This window comes from Colobus angolensis, unplaced genomic scaffold (assembly GCF_000951035.1).
Source record: "Colobus angolensis palliatus isolate OR3802 unplaced genomic scaffold, Cang.pa_1.0 Scaffold369, whole genome shotgun sequence".
NCBI lineage: Eukaryota > Metazoa > Chordata > Mammalia > Primates > Cercopithecidae > Colobus > Colobus angolensis.
The window spans coordinates 1,600,810-1,619,918 of NW_012117032.1; the positions used below are offsets into that span (position 1 = coordinate 1,600,810).

Consider the following 19,109-nt stretch of genomic DNA (forward strand, 5'->3'; position numbering starts at 1 on the left):
GAGTACTAGGTGCTACCTGTTAAGAAAACAGGTATTTTTACACCGTGCTTTGTCATCTCTTTGGAGCCTTCTCAGAAAAATTTGATTCTTAGTGCTTACATAAAAAATTAAATGTAGATTTGCCTTGCTATGAACTTTTACTTTGGTACTGAATAATCACGGCTGTACGACTTGGCATGTCTACACAGTCCATACGTACAATTAACTGGCAAGCTCTCCAACTGGGTTTAATATGTGAGGGTAAGGAATAGCTTCTATATCCTTTATCAGTGCATAGAGCAAAATTAACTAATCTTAGTCTAATGAAGAGCTACGTTTGCTAGGTTCCTCACCATTCAAAGAATCACTGCCATCATTCCTACCCAAATATGTTCTCCTCCACATTTTCCCTTTTATTAAGAAAAAAAAAGACACGGTCTCAACTCCATCACCCAGGCTGGAGTGCAGTGGCATGATCTTGGTTCACTGCAGCCTCTGCCTGCTGGGCTCAAGCGAACCTCCTGCCTCCGCCTCCCAAGTAGCTGGGACTACAGGCGTAGACCACTACAACCAGCTAATTTTTCTTATCTTTTTGTAGAGATGGGGCTTCGTCATGTTGCTCAGGCTGGTCTTGAATTCTTGGGCTCAAGGGATCTGCCTGAGGTCTTGGCCTCCTGAAGTGTTGGGATTACAGGTGTGAGCCACTGTGCCTGGCTGGCCCTGTCTCTTAAAATAGTATTGCAATCTCCCTGTTCATCAAAATTGAATTCAACCAGAATTTGGGTGGCTTCTCAGTGCTATTTCATTATGTCAGACCTTTCCTATAGATTATTTAACCTTCGGAGCCATTATTTATTTATTTGAGATGAAGTCTGTCACCCAGGCTGGAGTGCAGTGGTGTGATCTCGGCTCACTGCAACCTCTGCCTCCCGGGTTCAAGTGATTCTACCTCAGCCTCCTGAGTAGCTGGGACTACAGGCACCCACCGCCATGCCCAGCTAAGTTTTTGTGTTTTTAGTAGAGACGGGGTTTCAACATATTGGTCACGCTGGTCTCAAACTCCTGACTTCAAGTGATCCACCCACCTCAGCCTCCCAAAGTGTTGGGATTACAGGAGTGAGCCACCGTGCCCGGCCACTGAACCATAATTTAAAAGAGACATTCTCATTTTACATCTAGGGAAAATAAAGTTCAGAGCATCAAGGTTGCTTCTACCTGTCTCTTCCATCCCTTTCTAAATGGGCCTTCCCACGGCCAACACCTTAGGATCTCGGGCCCTCCTGGCCATGCCTAACCCGTCTTTCAGCCTCCAGGCTCTCTTTCCTTAACCACCTGAGGATTTCCTCAAATACCATTGTCAATGTGTTCTCCCTCTATTCAAAACTTGGAAACTTCCCATTTTTCATTCAACCAACTCCAGATTCTCCAGTCTGATCCCATTTAACCTACTGTACCCACAAAGCTTGAAACTCCTTTATGATTTTCCCTCTACTATGGCTGTATCTCCTTCCCCCACATCCCCAGTCACACACTGCTGTCATTTTGTTCCTGCCCACCCAAGGTGACTCTCCACCCTGACCCCACCCTGGGGCTCTTTCTAGATGCAGACCTAGGCTGCACATGCATCCCCCACCCCGCCTTCCACAGCACTGTGACACCATCTCGGGAGGGTCCACCCCGCCTTCCACAGCGCCATGACACCATCTTGGGAGGGTCCACCCCACCTTCCACAGCACTGTGACACCATCTCGGGAGGGTCCACCCCACCTTCCACAGCACCGTGACACCATCTCAGGAGGGTCCACCCCGCCTTCCACAGCACTGTGACACCATCTCGGGAGGGGGCCTGGATACCCATTCGGGGGTCCCTATTACATTCCTGGTGCGAGTGTAAATCACTTGGAAAACAATACTGCAAATCTTGGCAAACCGAATACCTGCATGTCCTAAAACCCAGCTGCTGCACTCCCAGCTTGATGCCCTAGAGGACTTGTGTACACACAAACCAGGGACAACAATGTTCCCAGCAGCCTTGTTTGTAACAGAAAAAAAATTAAAACCACCCAAATGTCCATTGACAGAATGGAGAAATTATATTCTTCCTCAAAATGAGACTATTATAACATAGGAAAAATGAATAAATATAAGAACATAACATCACAAAAACAAAATCAGATAAACAGAGACACACAGAGAAGACTAGGCACAAAAGGATATCCTTATAAAGCTCAAGAAAAGCAAAAAGAAACTGTATTTAGGAGCAGTGTGCGGGGAAACAAAAAAGTAAAAGACTAACACAAGGCCAGGTACAGTGGCTCACGCCTGTAATCACAGCACTTTGGGAGGCCAAGGTGTGTGGATCACCTGAGGTCAGGAGTTTGAGACCAGCCTGGCCAACACAGTGAAACCACTTCTCTACTAAAAATACAAAAAAACAATTGGCTGGGCGTGGTGGTGGACGCCCGTAATCTCGGCTATTCGGGAGGCTGAGGCAGGAGAATCGCTTGAACCCAGGAGGTGGAGGTTGCAGTGAGTCGAGATCATGCCATTGCACTCCAGCCTGGGTGACAAGAGCGAAACTTTGTCTCTCTCTCTCACACACACACACACACACACACAAAGACCAACACAATCTAGAGCAGTGGTTACCTTAGTGTAGTGGGGGAAGGAGAGGGAGGGATAGCTAAGGATATGGGACATGCTAGTTAATGTGAATCTGGGTTCATGATTTACACATTACCTATAGGTGCATTATTTGTTGGCTGAAAAGGAAAGTCGGTGCCCTGCAAACAATCAGGGAATTTACAATCATTTCAAACTCACTGCCCACCCAATTGGATCCAGAGTGCACAGTCATTAGTGGGCTCCTGACAAACAGATGAGGCCCAGGATGGTGCTGGCCACTGGGACTACTGCAAGGGCGGTGTGGAGGAACATACACAGGCCCCAACCATCTCTTATAAATTACCGACCGCTTAAAAACTTTGAGCCTGGATTATAGCCGAGATAAGCAATGAAATAAAAAATAGTACATACTGTACTGAGAGAGGGACCTGGCTAATAAAATCACACTAACAAGTTGATAAAGTAATGAGTCCTTTACACTTTTGGTGGGTAAAGGCCTATACTGGAAACATGAGCTCAAGGTTGACAAGGACTCTGCCTCATTGCTACCACAGCCTTTGGTACGCAGCCAAGTACTCAATTCACGGAGTGCAGTCCCCCTTTCGATAGTGGTCACGCAGATGACCTCTATATAAAGTTATTTGGGAGGCTGGGCATGGTGGCTCATGCCTGTAATCCCATCACTTTGGGAGGCAGAGGCAGGCAGATCACTTGAAGTCAGGAGTTCAAGACCAGCCTGGCCAACATGGTGAAACCCCGTTTCTACTAAAAATACAAAAATTAGCTGGGCATGGTGGTGCACACCTGTAATCTCAGCTACTCAGGAGGCTGAGGCAGGAGAATTGCTTGAACCTGGGGAGGTGGAGTTTGCAGTGAGCTGAGATCGCACCACTGCACTCCAACCTGGGCGACAGAGCAAGACCCTGTCTCAGAAACAAAGGAGTTATCTGGGGGAAGAACTGAGGATCATCCAGATGGTAAATAACTTTGGGATTCACTGCCCACCCTGCAGGGAAATGGGTTGATTCTGACCCCAAGATAATTACATACATAAATAAAATTAAAAAAAAAATAATACCATGTATGATGTCCTATCTCCACTTTTACAAAATTTACAATGAGGCACAATTCTTAAGCTGTTTTTCATTTTTTTATTGCTGTTAATTCAAGGAAAAAAGGTTGCATAAAATCCAATCTGTTCTAGAAATATAAGTGGCCTTTCCAGTACATAACATTTCAAATATCAAAGTATATGGTAAACATACAAATAAGGAGAAGGTAACATACCTCCTATGTACAGTACAGTATTTTAAATCATAAAATAAGCTCCATAAAGTACAACTGGCAAGTGATTCACAATGCGGCCCATACGTGGCTTATCAAAACTCTCACGTGAACAACTCAACTGCAGCTTAACAATTAATTTAATAATGTGGTCCAAAAATACCCAGATCAAATAAAATATATTTACTCAAAATAATTTCTTTTACTCCAACTTTCTTTCTAAATTAAAGCTTTCATCTACCCCTTCACACCCACCCCTTCCCCATAACTCCCACCCCTGAAAGAAAGTTTCAAAATGTACATTGGTGCTATAAATATAAATGCTACTTATGAAGCATGAAATTAAGCTTCTTTTTTCTTCAAGTTTTTTCTCTTGTCTAGCAATCTGTTAGGCTTCTGAAACAAGACCAAATGTTTACGTTCCTCTGCTGCATACCAACGTGACTCCACACAACAAAAATCTATCATTTCTGCTCTGTGCCGAGGAATGGAAAATGAAACCCCCAACCCCTTATCCCTAGGACTACACAGTGGAAGCTGTTCATTGCTGATGAATGCAGCAGTCACCAAAAAATACACCCCATCTTCCAGATAACCTCAGTGCACTTTAGGAGATCAAAAATTACCTGGAAGCAATTTAGTACATAGATTGGCTTTTTAAAAAAACTTTTCTTTTTTAAAAACAGCAGCATTAAACTTAGTGACATGACACCGACATGATTAATACCATCTTAACACACTCAGAATTCAGTCTTTCACATTATAATCAAGCATAGTGGTAAACTGTTATAAAAGTGACTTTGCTACGAGAGACAGGGAACAAATAACCTGACATGGTAGAAACCCATAGCTCTGTTCAGATTGCAATAAACCATACACATTTTAAACACAACGTAACACTGTAAGAGTTGGTATAGGGAAAGAAGAAATCTTTACTCAGGTAGTGTCTCTTTGAGCACAACATGGTGGTAGACAAGTAAAACTGGCTGTACTTTCATTACAAACACAAGCACACAGAGAGCGACATTCACACCAGTGTGTTCACTTTGCGTCTCTCTGAAGCAACAGGCTAAAAAAGGATGATGGAAGTAAAAAGTTGGTTTCAGAAAAAGCTTTTTGTCCATTTCATATGTCATATTTTTTCACTTTCATATGGTTTGACTTCTTCCTCTCTCTTCCATTTATTTTCATTTTTATTTGGACAACAAGCACTGCATATATGTATTTACGTGACACTGTTTATTACATATATACACACTATTTTGGGAGTTTGATTCCTCCCATAAGATTAGGGTGAAACATTCTGCCCTTGGTTGATATGCAGAGCAGTTTACAAAAGTGGGGCGAATGCACTGCTGGCTGTTCCTGCTGCGGGCCAGGGATAGAGTGAGGCTGGCTGGGGAGGAAAGTGTCGTTTAGGGTGAAAGTGAGAAAAGCTGGGAAGAAGCAAAATTCCTTTTTTTTCAAAACCATATGACTGTCACCAGTGTTGTAAAAAAAGGTCAAATACACAGTTTTAAAGATTCAGTAAACATTGCACACAGCAAGTATTCAGTGTAAAAAAAAAAAAGCACGCACCAACATTTTCCTTTTGATAGTTTGTCTGAAGGTTTAAATTACATGTATCATACATATAAGCCTGTTGTTGAACCAGGAGACCAGAGGCTCAAAAGCATTGCATTCTTTCTTGTTTCGGACATTGGTACAAGAGAAATGAAAAATCCCAACTGCATAGAAATCTAGGAAATGTATAGACAAAGAAACAAAATACCTTTCCTTTCCTCCCCTCCACACCCCATGACTCCCCACACTTGAGTGTATTAAGTAGGCAAGCTTTACTCGTTTCAGTCTGCAGAATCCAACGTATCATTAGAAGGGGGGAGGGGAGGTGCGTATCTCAGTCTGTAAGTGCCTAAAATGGGAAAGACAGAACTAAGTCACCGCTTACAAGGAAATGTCATCACAAACCACTATGTACAAGCTATCACACGGACATGCTCTCCACAAGGCACCTTCGTCAGCTCTAGTGCCACTCCAAATGGCCAATCCGCTCACTTTAAGAAGCAATGTAAAGTTTGTGCTTTGAATTCAATCTAAAAGCTATCAAACTTGATCTTTCTTTAAGAATGCCAAGTAAATACATTCCCAATTTAAGACTTCTTTTGTTTCTGGGTAAGATTTGGCAAAATGACAAAGGCCAAATGCACGTGAAAATAACAGTTTGAAGTCGACACAAAATTTGGTATCTTATTCAAACATAGGTATGACTATTTTCTTCTTTCTGGTGGTAGTAATATTAAACTTTGTTCAAATTCCTTTACTCTCAAATCAAAATACTGCTGAACTATTTTGTTCCTGTAAAATGCAACAGAATCTTGGACCCTGTTTTTTTTTTTTTTTTTTTTTTTAAACTTTTGCTGGGAAGGAAAAGGGCAGCATGGGGAGAAAGGCCCGAGGCATCTGGTTATGCAGATATACTAAATAGTTACTCAAAACCTAATGTCAGATGGCTAGATTACTTCCTAGGTTTTCAATATTTAAAAGTTTTGCTTACTCTATGTAACAGGATTGTAGCTTAAAAAAAAAAAAGGTGCTGCAAGCAAGAGATTTAACATTACAGAATGCAAATTCCCATCACACTCCTTCAAAAGGGCCTTGAGAGTTTATTCCTTAATTGGAAACTGAATTCCTCTGAACTTCCTTGTGCTCTGTGTGACCTGGGTCTACACTAGGTTTTTCCAGTTGCATTTTATGATCTGTCACTGAAAACACAATATCCATAAATGAAAACACAAACAGATCTTTCTGCTACGACAGACTCCCATGATCAATAAGGAAAGGAAGGAGAAACGGGTCAACTCAAAAGCAAGTCCTCTGGGAGTTACTGTGATTACCTTGTTGATTGGCCTCCATGGACGACTGCTTACAGTCCTGTGCATAGTGTCCGCTTACACCACAATTGTAACATGAGACATTCCCGTTCTTCTTGGGCCCCGAACCACTGGTGTTGGCAACTACATTAGGTGCTGGATATACAGGATAGAATCTCCCAAATCCTGCCATCTGCTGCATGCCATAGTTGGCTTGGCTCCCCATGACTGGGTCATGTACCAGTCCATTTGCATATGGAGTCTGAGGCAGAAAAAAAGGAAGTTGGTTTCCATTGCTCTGATGTGCTTGGTTGAGGTAGCTGCCATTGCAAATGGATGGCAGAGTAAAGAATGAAGGGACTCGGTACATTGGTCCAGGCATTGGATTAGGATAATAGTAACTATTTAGCTGAAGGTTTCCATTGGTCCCACAGCTGCACCTTCGCCCACAAGAACCACAAGGACCCGAGCCCATCTGCTGTGGTGGCCCTACTGTCCCATTAGCGTTCGTGTTCCCCACAGCACTGATGTAAGACGTGCTGTCACTCTGCGCGGTACTGTGTGTCAAGGCAGGGCTTGGGCTCGGGGCAGGGCCTGGGGTGTGGGTAGGAACCGCGGGAGGTACCGTTGCCTGGGCCTGGCTGATGCCTGCGCTCGCTGGCTGGGGAGAAGTTGCTGCTGTGCTGAGCACACTGGAGTTCTGGCTGGGTAACACGCCGGCAGCAAGGGGAGAGCCTGGTAAGGTGTAGGAAGCTGGTGGCTGAGCAGCTGAGAGGCCAGCTGCTGGAAGAACTACCTTCACATTGGTAGGCTGAGGGACTGTCCCTGTGTTTCCCTCAATTTGAGGCACCATTTGATTAAGTCCTACCACTTGGGATGCAGATTTTGTGATGGGGTCCGTGGTAGCAACAGGAGAGCCTGGGAAACTACCTGGGTTATGGATAGGAATAAAGGCAGTGTTTGGTGATCCGATGCTCAGACTTCCGGGTGGCTGTTGTGGGATGTTAACTGTGCAGCTCTCAGAAGATCCCTGTGGTGGTGGCAACTTTAGCCTCTGAACTGTTAGATGCAAAGCGGGAGTACTACTATGTGGAAGGAAGGTTGATGGAATAGGTAAAGGGGAAGCCAGTAACTCAAGGTGCTTTTCTGATTCTGCAGTGGAAGCTGCTGGCCCTAGTATTCCAACGGGGGTTGAATTTGCAGACTCCCTTATTGCAGAAATAGCAACAGGACTAGGAACAAGCATCCCTATGGTTTTGCCATCAGCGGGTTTGGGTGCAGGAACGACGATGTCAGACTTCTGGGCACCATTGTGCATGACACAGTGTAAAGTTGGCATAAAAGAAATATGCTGATACTTGGGCGAGTTTAAGGGATCTTCTAAAAGGTTTCCATTCTCATTTCCTAGTGAAGCAATCTGAACAGGTGGCTTGACAGTGACGGTCTGGTTGACGGAACCATAACCTGTAAACCTAGTTGTTGATGGATTCCCAGAATCCTCAGAATTGCTGTCTGTGTCTAAAGAAAACAAACATAAAGAGATATTAACATGAGCATAACTCCCATCTTTCTTGCTAGAAATAAACATTAAATATATCTCAAAGTCACTCAAGTTTGGAAAGTGTCCCTCTGTGATGTCTCCTGACTGTCCGAGCTGACCTCCCTTTAACTTTTGGCTTCCTATGGGTCATCATTAGATCAATGCTTTATTTTAAAAATACGGGGATATAAACAGAAAAACAAAACATAAAAGGTTACTTGGAGACTGAATGAAACACAGTATAAAGCACAGAGATTTATGTAACACCACCTTTGTCTGAGAACAGCATCAGACACTCTTAACCTTAATAAACTTCAGGCAATCCACTTGGTTTTTATTCTGCACTGCCAACCCAAGTTCTTCAATTTGTCTTAGATAAATGATATAATTTCAAGGAGCTCAGTCAAGACAATATTTAACTCAAATATCTAGAGGTAGGGAACAGAAAAGATTTTGTTTTTTTAGAATGGTGTCAATATTCTTAATACTAAATATTTCAATGGAGGAAGAAAATTTAAAGCTATTATTAATCATAAAACAAATATGCTAGAACACAAGAAACAGAGGAATAGGAGAGTGTGGCAATTTCTCCAAAATCAAAACAGCAAATACAAACAACACTGCATCAGCTACTCCTGCATCAGCTTACACCCGTGTACAGAAATAGTGTTGACCGAGGCTTCAGGGGATGTCCTGACTTTTGGTATCAAGGGGACAAGGATAAAATCTGATTCACAATGTTTAAACATCATAGACCCAGATACTGTGTCGATGTATACACAGACCATTCCATTAGAATGTAGTGCCTATTAAAAAATCTTTCTGCTTGTATGGATAAGCTGAATTGCACTAGGTACTTAAAATATTTGTATTCATTAAGGTATGAACTGGCTATATTCAGCTTAAGATGTTAAAAAGTTTTCAAACAGAACACTAAAAACAAATTCATCTTCGTGAAGAAAGATGAAATGAAAGCTACTTACTGACACAAGCACATCAAGTGTTACTAATTCAATTATTTTAATTTATATTAGAAGAAACTCAAAGAGTGAATGGTTCTAGCATAAACTTCCCTTAATAGATTAATAATTGGGGTATTTCTTGCTAAACTTTGCAAAATAAAAACTATCCCAAAATCCTAACTTATTGAAGGCATTTTATCTGTATCATCACACCAGTGCAGAATCAAAGATAAAAATGTTAAGTCTAAAAGAAGCAGAAACATTTTTAAAGAAGTTAAATTTCTATGTGTTTAACAGCAAATGACCTCATTATTTTTAATGTTCCCAATCAGTTTTCTAAGCATCCTGAGACTCCTCTAGACATGTTGGGACACGTCTCGCCCTTTTGTGCACTGATTTTGGTAAGTGTAAAGCCTCAAACACAATACCATCACTACCCAGGAGAGCAACAGCAAAGCCACCCACGCCCTTTTCAAAGTAGCCTTTTCATCCACTGAGAATTCTAAAAATGATCAAAGCTCTCTACCATAATGGATATTTTCCTTGGGTGAAGACAGCCCTAAGCCATTCTTTCATATTCAATAACAGCCTATTTGAAAAAAGCCAAGTTCCTCAACACAGGCCTCCAACTTACGCTATTTGATGGCAGAAGAGGGATGCTGCCATTACCCAAGTGTACAGATGTAAACTAACACTTCAGACAACAAGGCCAAATCCGCAGTGTGAACCACTGACTCACCTGCACATCCTAGAGAATCAAGCATAAATGTACAATGAAACATACTGAAAAAGTTTGTCTGTTCTAGGTAAGGCATAAAAATCCTCTCATTTAATGCTGGGCGCAGTGGCTCATGCTTATAATCTCAACGTTTTGAGAGGCCAAGTTAGGAGGATCACTTGAGCCCAGGAGTTCAAGACCAGCCTGGGCAACACTGCAAGACCCTGTCTCGTAAATTTAAAAAAAAAAAAAAAAGAACAACAACAACAACAAAAAAACCTCTCATTTAAGCTTCACAATAGCTCAGTGAAAGGTTTTCATTTTTTTTTCTTTCACAAGGAAACTGCAGATCAGAAGTACAGTGTTGCCTCAGGTTAGAAGAACTGGTAGTAAAGTGACTATGCTACATTTGGTATGACTACAAAGTAACTGCAAAGTAAAGACTGACTTTAATTGTATGTGATGTAGCAACACCATAGCATAGCTCCCTAAGACATAGCCTGATACCACAACACAGAAAGAAGCTAAGGTCCCAGAGAGCTGCAGACTGTCCAGGAAGAAACCACACTTGGCTGAAACAGTATGTGGTAAGGATCTTAATCTGCAGGTGGATCACGAGAAGTAACCTGACACTGCCCACCAGCATGGGTCCACCTTGTAACCAAGGTGTTACCAATCAGATGTTGTCATCATGCATTCAACATACACATTTTAAAGGAGACCTCACCTCCAGACCAGAATGGTAGAATAAGACCTCTAATAATCCACTCTTTCATAAACGCAATGAAAACCCTAGCAAAACCTGTCCAATAACCAACTTTTTCAAAATTCTGGAAATTAAAGGCTTACAACACTCTGAGGAGTGTTTATTCAAGAAAAATAGCTCAATCTGTAAGAACAGAAAACCTCAAGGCGTTTTCCCCTTGTCTTACTTCCACTCCCCCTTTCTCCCGCTCTAAAACAGAACTGTAAATGACTTGTCCCTCAATTTCTGAAATCAGTGCAAACACTCTCTCTCTTGCAGTGGTAGCTACAAAACCCAGCAGCCATTAGGAGTATGGGTCTGGAGTTCCCCAAAAGCCCCACCACCACACTGTCACCATTTGACTGTCTGGCAGCTAGTGCTCACTCTGCGTTATAGCCTCTTACCCGCAGGACATCTGTCATAATCAGTCAGAAGCAACTGTTTCACAATGTATACTAGCTGGGGCTGACAAGCGCTAACCAGAAAACTTAAAATGAAAAACTGGGGAATAAGATGGCTACAGGAGGCTTCGAAAAGCTTTAATATATTCCTGGGAACCTAAAAGGTTTTGCTCACGCCTATAGTTATATGCCCTTTCAAGGTAGACCTGAGAAGGCCCTAAGCAATCACTGCTGGCTGCTTTTAAGACTCTGTGCAAGGAGGAACTGAAGACATAGTACACAGAGAAAACAACAAAATGGCAGATGTAAAACCTACCTTATTAGTAATTACATTAAATGTAAATGGACAAATAGCAGAGATTGGCAGAATGAATAAAAAACCATAATCTAACTATATGTTGTCTACAAGAGACAAATTTTGTATTTAAAGACACACCAAATAGGTTTAAAGTAAAAGGATAGAAAACGAAATACTGTGCAAGCAGTACCTAGAAAAATGCTGGATTGACTATACTATTATCAGACAAAATAGACTTTAAGACAAAAATTGTTACTAGAGAGAAAGGAGGATATCCTAAAATGGTAAAAGGGTCAATCGAGAGGATGTAAAGAGCATAAACATATGTATGCATCTAACAACACACATTTTCCTTCTTTCTGCACTAACTCTACCTCATTATGATCCTGTCTTCATCCTATTTAACTTCATATGCAGTGAAATATGTTTATCAAATCAACATAGCTAGGAATTTCTAAGGCAATTATCTATAAGATGCCCTTTATATCAATTTTACATTTAAAATCAGTTAATGGCATTTATAGGATCATAAAATTCCTTGTTTGACTTCGACATGAAGAAAACCCCTCCACTCCCCCACCCTTGCCATGCCAACAATACTCCCATTTCAAAGAGCAAACCTCTGTCTTTCTCTTCTTCACTTTCAAAACTTTCTCTTCCATCGTGTCGGGGACTAGATGGAGAACTGTAACTCTCTGAAGATGTTTCTCCACATGTGTCATGTCCAGAGCCAATGTCCAAATTCACATCTAAAAATAACAACACTATTTAAAAAATCATATTAAGTCATTTTAAATTAATTTCTAAGTTGAATCATTAGAAATTGATTTTAGCTATAAATATTTTCTTCAGTTTCCCCACAAGCATCTAAAAAAGCTTGCCCTTGATATAAACTGATTAAATTACAATTTTAATAGATAATGCTTGATAAATATATTTTTAAAACAATGCACAGAATAAGTCATTCTCTTACTGACTTCAAAGAAATAAAGAGTTAAGGTTGGCTGCAGGGTCTGTCCAATATCACTTTGAGCTACTTTCTAGGTCTAGATATTTTAACTCCTCAGAGCTTGCTGGAATATTCATTCTTTAAAAGAACTCAAGAAAAGGGCTGCCAAAATGCCTACTCAATGAAAATTACTTGGAGTATTTAAAATAATAAAATGCTTCCCATCTAGTAGACTGAGTAATCTCTTGAATTCCGCCAAGTTCAAGCTCATACTGAGGTAGTATGAGGTGGTGACAGGACCTGCCATGACCAACTAGCCGCATCTGTTTTGAGCACATAAGGAGGGACTATTGTTGTATCTAGTATTGGACAAGAGATACAAACTGTGGATTTTTTTTTCCTATAGTGGCCCTGACTTAGGGAAATATTATCTTATCTTTGTAAACCCAGTAGCTAGCATAATTCTGCCTTATAGCAAGCATGCAACATATGCTTGGTTTATAAATCCCCAAATAAGGGATTCCAGAGGGTTCTTAAGAACTGTAGATTACTGAATCATTTCTGTGGCAACCGATAGAACCAGTAAAAGATAATGGATATTAATTGCCTGGGCAAAATGTGTGTCAGAGAAAAGGCACAATTTGTATAATGAGCAATTCAGGCGACTAACCTGTGGCTTTTGGCTGGGATAAACTTGTAACAGCGTTAAAACTGTTAAACATGAGCTAGATTAGCTCAGCCACTCAAATGTTAGATGAATATTGGAGAAAAATAAAGTCATTAGGAATGCTGATGTTGCTAAATTCCTCCTGAGTAATAAATGTCAAACTGCCAAGGGAAAACTGCACAAAATCTTATGACGCTACAAGGAAAGTGGCAGAGGAGTTCATAGGCAAGTAATAATTTCACAGAAAAGTAACATGGAGGATACCTACACAGTAATAGGCCCTGAATGACTTAAGGCGACTTAAGGGATGCAGGTCAACACCAATGGCTGCTTGAAGACAGACTAATGGGCCATAGTGGCCAAACAAGTTGTCAATAAGTTGGACTAATGATGAAACCTATAGAACTTGCATGGAAGTCTTGCATATAAATATTTCAACCAGCATATAACAAAATGAACAATCCAAGATCAAGAGAATCAAAGATTCAGGGATATTCTCAAACTAGAAATGGACTGGAAAGGAACCTCAGGGGTAGCGTTCATCAAAACACAGACAGTGAAACTACAGTAGTTCAAAGAGCAAATTTCAGAATATGTTTTTAAAAAAGCAGCTACCTCTCCAAATGGTATAATTTACAAAACTATTTTTATTTACACTGTGCAAGCTGGTGAATATTCTAATCACCAATTGCCACATACAAAACTGCAGCTTCCTAAGAACTGAATACATAAATCCAAATCTATACTAAACAATCTTTTTTTGATAATTCAGAAGGTACTTCAGAATTGTGTAGTACCTCAAGAACTTTAATAATCAGCAATTATGTGATCCTCTAGAGATTCAGGGGATGTGGAAAGTGAAGCCAGACCAATTATGAAAAAGGATACTCCACAAATTGCCCTTTTAAAAAGACACACGAACTTTGAATTTGTCATGTCTCAATGATAAAGGGTCTTGTATATAATAAAGACGACAAAAACAAAATTTAAAACAGAAACCACTATTCTAACACTAAAAATACTGGTTACTGGTAATTATAAACAACAGAAGTCTGTTACAGAGTTAAGACCCACTGAGATAAACCATAGGCGATAGAACCACATATTTCATCTGGGATATTAAAGGAAGCTAGAGATCTTCTAAATCTTTTACAAGAAACTGAGAGATCAACCATCTCATTTCCCTCTAGGCTTTTTGTTGTCACAATTGGCAACAGAAGAGTGGGGTGGAGGAAACACTGGGCAATAAACTACAATGATGGGAATTTTTTTTTTTTTTTTTTTTTGAGTTGGGATTGAGTCTCGCTCTGTCGCCCGCCCGGGCTGGAGTGCAGTGGCCAGATCTCATCTGGGATATTAAAGGAAGCTAGAGATCTTCTCCCAAGTAGCTGGGACTACAAGTGTGCGCCACCACACCTGGCTAATTTTTATATTTTTAGTAGAGACAGGGTTTCACCATGGTGGCCGGGCTGGTCTCAAACTCCTGACCTCAAGTGATCGCCCTGGCCTCCGAAGTGCTGGGATTACAGGCGTGAGCCACCGTGCCTGGCCATGGTGAGCATTCTTAACGCTCTATACGCGCCTCTTCAGAAGACAGACAGAAAGCTTGGGTTTTAACAGAAAAGACACTCCAACACCACAGACAACTGATGGCACTGACTGCATCCTGGCAGGAGTCAGCACAGAGGAGGGCTGGGAGCCATCTTTGTTTCCTTTTGAAATTCTAAGCTACATAACTGTATTATTACTCAAAACAGAAGTTAAAATTTACATTTAATAATAAATTTTTAGGCTGGGCGCAGTGGCTCACACCTGTAATCCCAGCACTTTGGGAGGCTGAGGCGGGTGGATCACAAGATCAGGAGATAGAGATCAACTTGGCTAACACAGTGAAACCCTGTCTCTATTTATGTTATGTAAAAACATACAAAAAAATTAGCCGGGCATGGTGGTAGGAGCCTGTAGTCCCAGCTACTCCGGAGGCTGAGGCAGGAGAATGGCGTGAACCTGGGAGGCGGAGCTTGCAGTGAGCTGAGATCGCGCCACTGCACTCCAGCCTGGGGGACACAGCGAGACTCCATCTCAAAAATAAATAAAATAATAAACTTTTAAGAAGTAAAATACAAATCTTAAGCTAAAACGTATTATTATTTAAAGATCCAAACAACCTGAAAGACTCAGTATTTTCAGCTTCAAGACAATGTCTCTCCAATTTATGACATGAGCTGTTGTTCCACAAAAAAAATCCTTACACGTGTACTGAGTTTACTGAATGCTTAAAGACAATTCTTCCTTGGTGCCTTAATATTTCAAAGAAAAATTAATAACACCAAGGGGTTTTCTAAAAGTTGGAATTGGCATACATCTGTGCTGCATTTGACATCAATGAGACAAGCTGTACAAAAAATATTTCATTCACAGTCATTCTATAAATGTAAATACATACAAATCGGGGACAGATATAGAGGAGAAAATAGATAAAACTGAACTTAAATATGCTGAGGTTATTTTCGTAATATTTGAAAATTAAGGAAAAAAATGAATGAGAGTTTGTGATGCTGTTACAAAGTTCTTAACCTATACAATGCATGTTTCCCTCTAATTTATTACAACAAGGAAAAGGAACTAAATTGCTGCATTGAACACCTAGCTACTTGGAACTAGGAAAATGCTCTTCATGTTTTTACATGTAATTCTTACAATCTGCTGAAGCAAGCATTACTCCTGTTTTACAAATGAACAAACAAAGGTGTCAGAGAGGTCGCATGCTTAAAAAACTGGGGGGAGCAGAACACTCAAACCCATAGCTGTCTCTGACCAAAGTCCATGTGCTTCTCCTCTGGAAATGGGCTAACAGGGAAAAAACAGTTGCAAACTTCTTTAGTGAGCAGTAGTTCCCAAACACTGTGAGACGAGAGAGAGAGTGATCTTATGGAGGACAGGAATTTCATTCAGAAAATGGTATTTTAGAAAACAAACATGGCAGCAGTATGGAAAATGAACTAGAAAGAGAAGGAACAGAGACAGGGAGGGCCGTCAGAATCGATCTCCAAACGTCCTCCGACTGACTTCTGTCTTCCGCATTCAGTGTTTTCCTTCTCCGTTATGCTGCCATGACCACCAGAGGGAATCTCAGCGACAGTCAAGTGTTACACGATCCTTCTACAGACAAGATGGGTTTTGTCCATGTTATTTTACCCTCACTTCCAGTGATTCAATGAGTTGGCCAGATGATGTTACTTTTTAATTTGTTATTTTTTGAGATGGAGTTTTACTCTTGTTGCCCAGGCTGGAGTGCAATGGCGCAGTCTTGGCTCACTGCAACCTCCACCTCCCAGGTTCAGGCAACTCTCCTGCCTTAGCCTCCCCAGTAGCTGGGATTACAGGCACCCACCACCATGCCCAGTTAATTTTTATATTTTTAGTAGAGACAGGGTTTCATCATGTTGGCCAGGCTGGTCTCGGGCTCCTGACCTCAGGTGATTTGCTCACCTTGGCCTCTCAAAGTGCTGGGACTATAGGTGTGAGCCACCATGTCTGGCCCAGATGATTTTAGATTTGAAAGGTAACCATTTTTCTTTCATCACTATTCAGTCTTTCTATACAAATATACAGTTTAAAAACATACTCAAAACTTTTAAGAAATAGATTCTGGTTATTCATATTACATCACAACTGAATGTACTAATATTAGAATAACATTTAAATTAAAATATCACATTTGTGGGATCACTACATAAATGTGTCAGGGGCATCCAGGGATAAAACGTTTTCCTAGAGGTCTGTGTGCTCTTATTCTTTTTTAATCGTTATAATTAATAGTAAAGATAAACAAAATCAATGAAGCTACAGAAGGGCACTTCTCAAGTCAAATGAACCTTGAACCTAAAAATAAAGGAACCTTAAAATAATGATGGGTAAATGGAAGCCATATAAATCTAGCATAACAAAAATTTGAGGGTTGACATTCCCTTAAAGCCTCACAAAACTTCGTAAAGGATGGTTATTAAATCATGAAGAAGTCAACAGTATTCTAAAAAATGACTTTACATAAAAACACTCTCATGAATGACTGGCAAAGCCACAGGAGAGATCCCCCATGGCCTTGGGAAATGTCTCCTGAGTCGGGACTGGCTGGAAAAGGACAACCTGGGAGACTCCTGCTGCCAGAAGGGAGAAGCAAGTGAGAATAACTGAGGCAAAGGCAATCTTCACCCCCATGGCTGGTTTGTATTCCCTAAATTAACTCTACTGATTTCGGAACTGTTTAATTTGGAAATTGCTGTACATATCAACACAAGGTAAAATTATAGTATTAGGATTTGACACAACAGCTCAGTATCAATACAGTAAGTATCATGCTAAATATATTTAGGTGAGGGGTATTTGAAAGAAAAATAATCTTCTTACCTTTCACAGCACCACCATGGGCATGCTGAGGAGTGGAGAGTCTAATACCATTTATTCTACTATTCAATCTGTTGTCAGTTTTCTTAATTTTCTCCCTAAACCAAATAAACATATTGCCAAAATTTTTATAAGGTTATCTACCAAACACATTCAGTACAGTATTGATAAAATTTCCTTCAAGACTCTTTAGAGTTAAATTTTTTTAGTAAGGAATAATCTAAATACAATTAAGATTCGCCCTTCAGTAAAGTTCTGAGAGTTTTACCCCTCCAAACTGAACGCAATGTTTGACAGTAGCTTTATGTTTATCACCTGCATATATTAATATTTTGAATCAAAAGAGTAAAACCCAGAATTAAAAATATAAAGAAAACTAACTAAAAGAATACTATGTTGTATACTATCATAAACTAAACAGGCCTATTATCAAAGGCTATATGCTGTCTTTCCTTAAATTGAACCTACTTTTCTGTTTGTGGCTTTCCTTTCTTCTTATTTATTGAAGATAAACTCCGTTTTTCAGCAGAATGCTAGCAGAAAGAAAAAAAGACAAATCAGACAAAAGTTAAATCATACTGACATTTTTACTGATAACATTAAAATGATAAATTCTCAGTTGTATATTCTAACAAGTGTTAATTTCCAACCTATTTTTGAAGTTTCCCACCTGAACCACTAACATTTACATATTCTGTGACAATTACTTATATATTTTTCTCATGATTAATACAATATTGTTTTCTATTTTTCTTTTAAAATGGGCCTACTTTTTTTTTCTGACTATAAAATGAAACACAATCAAGTGACTGGCACTTGCTGTAGGTTTACTTCTATTCTCTTAAAGTACAATTCGATAAAACTGCCAACACTTGAAAATAGGTCCTTAATTATGACTGAAACTATTTATAATTTCTCAGAATATGCGTTAATGCATAAAAACACATTCCAAGAAGAGTTAACATTTGGATCTGAGCGTTGGTCAGAAACAACATCAGGTTAATGAATCAATTTTCTAGAGAGAAGTTTCATTCCATACTTGTAACATATACATAGGGACCTCCCCCCATATCTGTGAGGCCATATGACACTAAACATACTTAAGAGCATTCTGCTCTCTGATCACACCCAAATCTTAAGAAAGCAAACATCTCCTAATGCATTCTGAAGTGTCGGTAAACTGACCCAGATATTCATGAAGAAAGGTCAGTTGGAAAATTTACATCAAAATAGCAAGGCAGTGATTGAAATGTGAATCCTTCTTTCAATTCTTTCAAGACCAAAAAATTTTGGCATAACAATCTAATGTACACCTTGTTAAAAGTGAAGGTATTATTTTTAAAAATTTTTATTTTGTTTTAAATTTATTTTTTAGAGACAGGGTCTTACTCTGTTGCCCAGGCAGAAGTGCAGTGGTGTGATCATGGCTCACAGCAGCCTTGAACTCCTGGGCTCAGGTGATCCTCCTGCCTCAGCCTCCCAAGTAGCTGAGATTACAGGTGTGCACCGCCACACTCAGCTAATTTTTAAATTTTTTATACAGATAGGGTTTCACCATGTTGCCGAGGCTGGTCAAATGTGTGGCCTCAAGCAATCCTCCTGCCTTAGTCTCCCAAAGTGCTGGGATTAGAAGCGTGACCCATGGCGCCTGGCAAGGTGTCGTA

The 19,109-nt window shown here is 40.3% G+C and overlaps 1 protein-coding gene across 1 annotated transcript in view; it reads right to left on the reverse strand.

The window, feature by feature from the left end:
- Positions 1–3,735: 3,735 nt before the first annotated feature.
- ZCCHC2 (zinc finger, CCHC domain containing 2) overlaps positions 3,736–19,109 on the reverse strand; it is a 54,120-nt gene continuing 38,746 nt past the window's right edge. The window contains exons 10-14 of the mRNA XM_011953597.1: positions 17,914–17,978; positions 17,449–17,543; positions 12,043–12,171; positions 6,783–8,276; positions 3,736–5,800 (exon numbers count right to left, since the gene is read on the reverse strand). Of these exons, the coding sequence (XP_011808987.1) occupies positions 5,733–5,800; positions 6,783–8,276; positions 12,043–12,171; positions 17,449–17,543; positions 17,914–17,978 (1,851 nt within the window). The 3' untranslated portion in view covers positions 3,736–5,732. The remainder of the gene's footprint in view (positions 5,801–6,782; positions 8,277–12,042; positions 12,172–17,448; positions 17,544–17,913; positions 17,979–19,109) is intronic.